Below are 10,215 nucleotides of genomic sequence, written 5' to 3' on the forward strand. Positions count from 1 at the left end.
TCACCGAACTTCTGTTTTGGTCATGAATTATGAACGTTAGAGTCAGATGCAGCCATAAAGGCGTGTAGTATTAAGTTATTTTGGGTCAATATTAGATGGCTCTGCGAAAGAACCAACGGGGAGATAGAAAATATGGAATTGCTGAGCTCACTGCCTTGCTTCAGGTTGACCAATGCGCAGCATACAGGAAAGTTTAATGGCTATACATTTCTTGTATTGTCGCATCTGTCTCTGCTTAAGCCTCTAAAAGAGCTTTCTGAAGATATTAACAGTAAGTCATTCTTTGTGATTAACGTGGCATAACTTTCTTCGATGAATTGACGATTATAAGATATCACTCGTCTCATGCACATTTCAAGAATGTTTGCTCGTGAAAAGGCTTTGGCTTTTCATTCAGGTGGGTCTTCATAAATTGATCCGAGTAAATCAAGGATATTTGTTAGTGAAAAACCTCCGACTCTATTCCGAGACAAGGGTATTAAATATTAATAAGAAAGAATTAAGAGGTTTTTCTTCTCACCTTTCTGGGCCTGGTATGCATTTCATCCACAAGCACGGCCATGGAAAGCAAACAACTTCCAAGCTTGGCGTGTATTAATAATATTTTTCAATTTTTTATCAACAAGAAATACTTTAGTGAGAATTTTTTATTAAAAATCTATGAACAAAAAAAAAATAAAGAATTTATATGTTAAAAATAAAATTTTAATAGTTTTTAGAAATCAGCATGGGCCACAACGGACACCGCTCCTGCGGCGCAAAAGGCGAAAGGAGGGGAAGGAAACGAGACTTGCAAATTTGGCATATGGCAATAATGCGTTATGTGAGTCACCGCAGAAATCAGCAGAAAACAGAGCCCCTCCTTTCTATTATATGCCCTTGTAACGCCACGTGGCAAGGATATTCACCTCTCCAATCACCACCGGGAGTTCCCAACATCCAAACAAAGAAGGGGATGGTGTTAGGATTAGTGGGGGGCACTAATTCTTGGATTATTGAGTTCCAATCCCAGGCCGGAATAATCGTGGCCATCCAACCAAATGAGGCGTTCCGGATTTGAAACGGTAGTGCTGGGGATCTCATTGCCATCTGCACCTCAAACGCTTTCATTTTTTGGATTGCAGCCAAACTGGCTACACTCATAATGCCACCTATCTAATGCTTGCAGTCAAACAAGATGCGAATTTCCGTTGCTCTTTTTCCCTCCACTTTCTCCTCTCAACCTGGACCGCTGTTCCCTTCCCGCTTTCGTCTCGCTTTTCGATTCTACTCCCGTCGTCTTCTCTCCAACACTACGCCCCTTTGCTTTCCAGGTTCGTTTTCATTTCCCCTGCTTTTCTTTCTCCTCGCCCTACGCTCACTTCAACTCCTCCTCCGAGTTTTTAAAGTTTTACGGTGTTGTCTCCTTGTTTATTCTAGTTCTTTAGATCGTTACGGATGTGATTTGTTGTAGAGCTGCAGATACCGATATGGTGGGAATGTTAGTTACTAGGAATATAGAGAAGTTATCTTCTTAATCCATAAGTTGAATTTTTAGGTGTTTGTTGGAGCATAGCTTGGGGAATCCTTAGAGTCGGAACATAGCCCTGTGCATTGTGCACTGTAATTGTTTCACTTCAAAGGTAAGATGTCCCAAGTTTTTCCTGCGAGGACGGGGTTAGAGTTGCTTTCGTTTTTTCGTGTAATTAGTGTCTAGTTCTTTGCGCAGTTCATTTTAATTCGCTGTTTCTTCTGGTATTTATTCATTACGGACTGAATGTCGGGAGAACATAAGGCTCTAGCGTCGATTAGTTTGCCAAATTTGTAATGAAATATTTGTCAACTTCTTTGATTTCTTAGATTGATCTAGTGCAACTAACATGATGCAATGCTCCCATATTTGAAGAAAGTGCAGTCATGTGCTATGTTCATGTGACCTTTCTATATTGGCTGACAACATGCTCCTTAATTATTCTATGTATAATTTATACTAGTGGTTTGGTTACAATAAAACCTCTTATCGTTGTCATTTGTTGCCTTCTTGATTGACTACTTAGTGAAGAATGTAGATAAGCCTGTTTGGTATTGAGGAAACCAGACGCAGATGCAAGGACATATGTCCTATTTGATCTTGCCTTTTATGGGATGTATTTGACAAGACGAACTCATTTATATTTAGATTTACTGAGTCTAGGGAATATAATATATGTGCCAATATATTAGGGTGGCGTCATTTCATGTGTGCCAAAGTCATTCCAAATTATTACTAGAAGTGGAATATATATATTTTGTTGATCGTGTTTTCAGGTGCTAAACAGTTGCATGCTCAATATTCAATGGATACAAGCCACGAAAATAAAGTACATTTTCCTGACAGTTCTCATGGGAATAGTTCACGGACTTGGTCATCAATTTCTGAACGGGGATGTAAACCTGATATAGCCAAGCAGATTTTTTGCAATCGATCACTGAATATGAAGAACATTGTTGCTGTGGGATTTGATATGGATTATACTCTGGCACAATACAAGCCTGAAACCTTTGAATCTCTTGCTTATCAAGGCACAGTTAAAAAGCTGGTTTCTGATTTGGGATACCCTCAGGAGGTTTGTCAATTCTGTCTTGTAATATTCAATACCATGTTTGATCATTTTTCTTTCTTCTCTTCACTGCCCAATAATGGAATAGGTGTCTTGTCATGATTCGTGTTATTTTATAGACCCAGCAAAGTCTTTTTGGTTCGCCTGGAATTCACTTGTCACTTCTTTAACCTGATACTGAAATATAATAATAAGAGGATTTGTGCTTTCCGGTTTCTCTGTAGACATAGAAAAACTGTATTGGGCAGCATCCTTGCTGAAACATCTTAATCTGCTGCAGTTACTGAATTGGTCATTTGACTGGAAGCATATGGTTAGAGGCTTGGTCCTTGACAAGAAAAGAGGCAACATCTTAAAGGTTTAGCTTGGATAGATTTCTTCCTCCTGCCTTGTAAAACTCTTACCCCAAAAACAAGGCTGCAAACCTCTGGTTTTGAAAAGCTTTCTCTGTTTGATTGTTGAATTTCTGGTTGTCTGTTTAGATGGATCGCCACAAGTATGTCAAAGTAGCCTATCATGGATTTAAAGAATTGTCAAAAGAAGACAAAGTTACAATATATGGAAATACTTTAGTACGCGATTCTTTTGACGAGCCAGACTATGCTCTAATTGATACACTATTTTCACTTGCTGAAGCATACTTGTTTGCCCAACTGGTTGATTTTAAGGATGGGAACCCTGGAAAGATGCCAGACGGTGTTGAGTAAGTCTTCCTCTCGTTAGCATGACTGTCCCTTTGACAAGTTCATGCTCTCCAACTCTTTATTTTTGCTTATTGGATTCTTCCAAACAACTTGCCTTTTCAAATCAATTTTTTGAAATTAGTTGCTTTAAGAAAATGAATATAGCTGGAACATAATCATTATTCAATGGATGTCTTGAAAATTTTCCTAAGGCACCAAGCCTTCCTGTGGTAAGTACAAAATCCTAGTAGTAATTAAATAGCTACTGCCTTTTCTTTAAAAACAGTGGACAGTTGAAAATAAAAACCCACTAATAATAGATATGGAGATTGTAATACCGCACTGGTAGATTATGCTAGTACCATTGAAATTTATGGCCGGTGCTACAATTGAATGAGCAATCTGTATATTTTATTTACAAATATTGTTCCAGTTATGCTCGTATTTACAAAGATGTTCGAGATGCAGTTGATTTGTGCCACCGTGATGGAACATTGAAGCAAATGGTTGCCAAAGATCCCAAAAGGTTAGAATTTAAAGTAAGAAGCATATTAAAGTGATAGAGGGACTTATAGGAAGGAAACCAAATAAAAGGGACAAATTATTTCTGGCTTGAAAGAGCTGGAGTTAATTAAAAAGTTCTGTTTCTTCCTGAAAAATGTGTTCTTAATGCATGCTGATTGAAATTATCCTGACTTGGAAATTTCATTTTTGTCTGAATTCACCATGCTAGATATATAAATGAAGACACTGGCATTGTGCCCATGCTTCAATTGCTCAGAGATTCTGGACGTGCTACATTTTTGGTGACAAATAGGTAGTTATTATTGTATACATGCTGCATTCTTTTTGACAAATAGCAGAGGGTGTTGTCATACGTTGGCAAAATTATAGAAGAAGGATTATCTCAAAACAAACTCATACAATATTCTTTCTCTGTGCAGATATTTTAACTAAATTTCACGTATTTTTATCATCTGCAGTTTATGGGACTATACAAACATTGTCATGAATTTTCTTTGCGGGTCTAGTAAAGGAGAGGGCAATACCAATTTTGGCTGGCTCCAATACTTTGATGTTGTCATCACTGGCAGGTCATGCTTCTTTTAACACCTGAAACTCTACCTTATAACTTGTTATATTTGTTGTCTCCAATCACTCTGCCTCAACAGACTTTCTTTCACGTGATCACATCGTAGCTTTGGATTTTCGTCATGCTCACTCTTGATGGGCTTTGTTCTCATTCTGTTAGTGAATTCTTTTGTGTAGCTCACCGTATGACATTTCCTTAATCACACTTTCTATGTTATTTTTTTTCCTTCTATTTTTTGAAGTATTTGCTAAATTATTGGAAAATCCAAATATCTTCTATGTTGCAAATTTGCAGTCCATTTCTAAGCTGGAAAATCATGATATGTTTCATTGTTTCTTTTGGCATGCAAATTACGTAAGTAGTGGATTTCCTTACTAACGTGATCAAGTTTTCCTTCAAAACAGTGCAAAGCCAAGCTTTTTCCATGAGGAGAATCGAGCTAACCTATTTGAGGTTGAGCCTGGGACTGGAATGCTAATTAATACAGATAATGGCTCTCCTATGCCTCAGGTTAGGACAATGGCACATCAAGTCATTATATAATTTTTATTCATTTCTTCATTGATCTCATTATATTGCTTCATCATCTATGTTTTTCCTTGGGAAAAGGTGGGCAATATCTCAGTAAGGTTATACCGAAAAGACAGGGCTCATGCTCCTAAGGTTTTCCAGGTATATTAATCAGCACCTTCTGCATTAAATTCCTTTCGGTTAGTGACCTGAGGAATGAAATTGTCATTTTGATACTACGTTTGTACTATACAAATGTATACCGTTTCAATAAATATTTAGTGATCATGAACTTACATTTCAGGGAGGCAGTGTGGGCCACCTCCATAAACTACTTTCAATTGAATCAAGTTCACAGGTAATGTTTTCCTTCCAAGGCAATGTTGGTTGCATAGTTACATGGTATTAACTTATATCATGAACTGTGTTTCTGGTGTGAAAAGCTGATTATTTTCATCTATAACATGACTGTTGTGGATTGTGCAATGCCTATGCCAGGGATTGGTTGCTATAGACTATATTAACGTTTCCTGAAAATCTTAATTAGTCGTGCAGGTTCTGTATGTTGGGGATCACATTTATGGAGATATATTACGTAGCAAAAAGGTTCTTGGTATACTATATTAATCCTTCTTGCTCTCTCATAACAAATAAATTTCTGCATTTGAAATTTGGCATCTCCTGTGATTATCATCCTTAGGATAATAAACGTCACTGGGAAGTTAAAGGAATGGATTGTATGGAAGCTTTAATGAATGAGTCCTATTATTTCCTTCTGTGTGTGTGACAAAACAGTAAAGTACACGGAGAGATTAATCACCCCCCCGGGGGCACTGGGGTTTTTGTGCGTGTTTGATTTAGCGGATTTCGATTTAGTTTAGTTGTCCACAATGAGCAGGATGGAGAACAATGTTAGTAGTCCCAGAGCTTGAGAAGGAGGTTGAACTCCTCTGGGAATCAAGAAAAACCCGCAAGGTGCTTATTATCTTTATTACTTTATTATATTGTGATGTGCACATCTGGTGTAATATTTTTACACGAATATTTTTTGTGCAGGAACTTCAATCCCTGAGGAGTGAGCGTGATCAGATTGAGGATAAAATACATCGTTTGAAGTGGTCTCTCAAGTTAGTACAACTATGGACCTTAAGGCTGCGTTTGGTACGAAGATTGAAAATTAGGAATAGGCACTGGGATTGAAATTGAGAAAATATATTAAAAGAATATTTAGTATAAAAAATTGCTTACTATATGGGATTAGTCAAACTCATATATGTGGAATTAGGAAATATTATGAGGGAAAGTAGTATTTCTCAATCCCACTTATATGGTTTGCCTAATCCCATTTAATGATTTTTTTTTTTTCCAATTACAATCCCAATCTGTATCTCTCATTTTCAATGCTTCGTACCAAACAGGATATTTATAACATTTTTATTATCTCTCTGCTAAGAGGGTAGGTTTTCATTTTCCAGATTTGAGAATCTTAATTCCGAAGCTGAGCAGCAGTTTTCTTCAGAAGTTTCGAAATTGGAGGTTAGGCGTTCACGTCAATTCTCTTGTCAATAATCGTGGAAGTTGAATGACAGATTTGATTCTAAGTGGTTTGTGTTAACAGCTTGAAAGAGAGAAAGTTCGATTAAGTCATCAAGAGGCTCAACGAAATTTTCACCTTAAGGTGGCTCGTTGATCCTTCCTTATTCCATTATCTGTTTCTTCTTGGACCTGTCTGGTACAGTTCATTCAATCAACTGGGAACTGGAGAGGCTTAGTTTTTATAATAATTATAAATCATTGCAGTTCCATGTGCCCTGGGGCCAACTAATGAAGACCGGTTATCTAAACTCTCGCTTCGCTCATCAGGTAAAATCTTACCTGACTTTGTTTTGGTGGGACGCCTTGGAACTTGTGAAAATCTATCCATCAATGGCAACTTGATGAAGAAACTTTGTGAAAATCAAAGGACTTCTATTTTATTATTATTTTTTGAAACCATAGTGGTATCAATTTGATCTAACTGAATGGTACTGCTCGTGAAATAGCTTTCTCCATGTGATCTGCTTAATGTAGGTTGAAAGATTTGCGTGCCTCTATACTAGCCGAGTATCCAACTTGGGCTTGTACTCTCCAGATAAGTACTACAGAACCAGTGAAGACTTCATCGAGCATGATTTTGGCATTTTTGCTTTTGAGCCTCGATAAATGCAGGATCAGGAAATTGTGTGCTGCAATCTGCTTGGCTGCCATGTTCTATTCAGTATCCTCATGAATATAGCTCGTGTTAGTGGTAGTCACACGAGTTTGGGCTGATGGCATTGTTAGTTTAAATATATAGGAGATTATGTCAGTTCCAAATCAAGGTTTTTAGCAGATTATTGTATTCACACAAGTGTCCTTCCCCTTTCTTTTATCACCATATTTATATCACATAAACAAAAAGAAAAGCAGAATAAAAATACTCTAGAAACCTCTTATGACGTGCATATTACTCTATTATACGCCTGTATGCTTCGGCCTGTAACGTTATTACAATGGCTTGCTTGGGGAACCAAAAAGAGTATAATAAATGGGCTAGCTCATATTGTAATGGTAGGCAAAAGGTGTGAGTAATCTTAGTCATAAATTCAAACACTTGTGATGCAACAAAAAAGTGAGATCTTGTGAAGACATTTATTTTCACATGCAAGTTATGCATTTTTTTTTTTAATAATCAACAGCAAGTTATAGATTGTCAGAGTCTAATGAATCTTAACACTGTATTTGAGTCAGTGAGAAGTATTTTTGGCTGACATATAAAATAAGATTAATATGCACATTGTGCAGAATGACTGAGTGAATAAAAAACTTATGTGTATTTTGAAATTTTGAAATTTTAAAAGATTTAAAATAATGTTATAATTTTTTTGATGAAAGATGACAATGTTACAGTTTATTTCATTATTTTTCATCGTTAACGTATATGGGGCTAACTTTTTTTTTTTTTGGTTGGCAACATATGGGGATAACTTTGTTTTTATGTTTTGTTGGTTTCGGTTGACAAAGTCTGGTGCTTCATACTGTGTGACTTTATGAAAGTGAGAGGGCCCATAAAAAAATGCTAAATCCATTGGAGAGATATATCTGCAATGCTGTAAACTTTTAAAAACATATATGTACACATTCATCCATGTCATATTGCACCCGTCTATATCGCTTTGGTTTTTTTCGCTCAGTGATGATTCTGTATTTAATGAGTTAATTCATTGATCACGAGACTGTTGTTTAAGTAATTGTATGTGTCTCCACACTTATATCCTAAAAATTTTAAAAATACATTCTATGCATTACTCACTCCATTCTTATACATAATGATATACTATTAATTACTTTATGGTCTCATTTGGTATGAAATATTAAAAATGAAGGATAGAGATTGAGATTAAAAGTGCAAAACTATATTAAAAGGGTATTTAGTATGAGTAATTGTATGATATTTGGGATTAGACAAACCCATATATGTAGGATTGGAGAATACTATGATGGGAGGTAATATTCTCCAATCCTATCTATATGGGATTGCCTAATCCCATGTGATAAGAAATCACAAATGCTAAGCATCCTTTTAACATATGTTTTCAATCTCAACCTTAATCCTTTTTCCTCGTTTTTAATATTCCGTACCAAACATAACTTTGGTGTTTGTGGTCTCTTTTTTTTTTTTTTTTTGCCAACGTGTTTGTGGTCTCTTTTAAAAACCTCATTGAAGTAAAGCAAGTTATTTCGTTAAAACAGAATTAAAATTGAAGAAGTTTCTATATTTATTTTTAATTAACATCATTCATTTAAAAAACATACATAATGTAAGACCTTTTAACCTCAAAACATTATAACCTGGTCATAAAATCACTACTATGGTAGAAAAAGAAATCTGTTAAAATGAACTACCATAGTAGAAAGAAATTTACATATTTTTAGAAATTGACTTTCAAACTCGGGTCAAATCCAAACTCCGTTGCGTGCAACTAAAATCATTCATTCATATACACTGGGCCTCCGAGCCTCCGACCCAGGTAACAACATACATCAAAAGCAGCCCATCCAATTAGTTTTCAACCATGTAACAAAGTTTCATAACACAATAGAAATGGCCTCCGGCCAACTAAAACGAGGAGATAACATATTCTCCAATCTACAATAAGGCCGGGTAATCAAAATATCTCAAAAGATCCTAAATGTAGCAATATATATATTATCCATACATATACAAAGGCTAGAGGCCTAAAGCTAACCAAGCTCAAGCCTCTGCGTCTCTTCCCGAAGGCGCACGCCTAGAAACTTCACCTGAAAACATTGTAAACCACGGGGTGAGACGGAGTCCCAATAACCAATCTTTCCAATTCAAGGTACTACTAAACAGGTGCTCGTGAGGTGTCAAGTGGGGCAATTCACAAGTAATATTATAAAATGATAGCCACAACAATTAATGCAGGTGCAATGATGCAATCCCATCAACCATATCCCTCACTTTGAGGGATTTTTAAGAGCCGAACCCGGCCTATCCCTCACTATGGGGGACGTAAGGAGCCATAATAGGCTTATCCCTCACTCTGGGGGACGCAGGGAGCCAAAAGGCCTATCCCTCACTATGGGGGACGTACTGAGCCAACCATCATGCATTAATGGAGGCCTTACCACGTGGTAGTAAATATCAAAAACTCTCACCAATTCCCAAATCATGCATCATGCTCAAACCTTAATCAAATAGTAATTGAACATCTCATAAGTAACTTCATTCAGTGGCATATCCTTCACGATTTCAAGATTTCATTTATCATCAATCAAAACCCCACAAGACGGTTTTTCTTTTTATACACAACATACAGTTTGAACATAATTACTACTTGGAGCACAAAACATAAATCTACTCACAATACCACAGAAGCAAGAACTAAGGATTGGAAAGTGGTTACCTCTCACTTGAGCAAGGAATAACAACCAACAATGTGGCCCCGTGCACCAACAAGACTCACAACCGGTCTACACAAGCACACAAACACACAACCATCATATATTAGCTTTCAAACTAATAATGTGGCCAAAACAAAACTTGGGGACACAAAATTCCTATCTCCCATCAAAACTCTACCCAACTCAAAGGGTATAACTATCAAGGCAACACTCCATGGTCATACCAATCCATTAAAACCTTAATTCCTTTCCAAACATCAATTAAAATTCATAACCTCAAGGACCCACTATAGGAATTCTACACCCAAACATCTATTTTGAACAATTGAAATTCTAACAACAATCTAAACCGATTAAACATCCAATTTAACCTTCTTTAACATAACCCAATTTACAAAACTCA

The 10,215-nt window shown here is 36.5% G+C and overlaps 1 protein-coding gene across 2 annotated transcripts; it reads left to right on the forward strand.

Moving 5' to 3' along the window:
• Window positions 1–976: 976 nt before the first annotated feature.
• LOC114758190 (5'-nucleotidase domain-containing protein 4) lies at window positions 977–7,432 on the forward strand. Of its 2 annotated transcripts, XM_028947215.1 has the most exons (18): window positions 1,175–1,313; window positions 1,538–1,622; window positions 2,287–2,585; window positions 2,860–2,937; window positions 3,062–3,282; window positions 3,696–3,788; window positions 3,996–4,079; window positions 4,246–4,356; window positions 4,760–4,865; window positions 4,965–5,027; window positions 5,170–5,223; window positions 5,421–5,478; window positions 5,764–5,840; window positions 5,922–5,992; window positions 6,341–6,401; window positions 6,484–6,543; window positions 6,666–6,728; window positions 6,936–7,432. In XM_028947215.1, exons 3-18 carry the CDS (start codon window positions 2,316–2,318, stop codon window positions 7,065–7,067), a joined length of 1,602 nt encoding a protein of 533 aa, XP_028803048.1. In that variant the 5' UTR covers window positions 1,175–1,313; window positions 1,538–1,622; window positions 2,287–2,315; the 3' UTR covers window positions 7,068–7,432. The 2 variants fall into 2 exon arrangements, with proteins under 2 accessions (XP_028803047.1, XP_028803048.1); XM_028947214.1 differs by lacking the exon at window positions 1,538–1,622 and having other exon boundaries at window positions 977–1,313.
• The last annotated feature ends 2,783 nt before the right edge of the window (window positions 7,433–10,215 follow it).

This window comes from Neltuma alba, unplaced genomic scaffold (assembly GCF_004799145.2).
Source record: "Neltuma alba isolate B1F8T4 unplaced genomic scaffold, ASM479914v2 tig00010672_pilon, whole genome shotgun sequence".
Lineage (NCBI taxonomy): Eukaryota > Viridiplantae > Streptophyta > Magnoliopsida > Fabales > Fabaceae > Neltuma > Neltuma alba.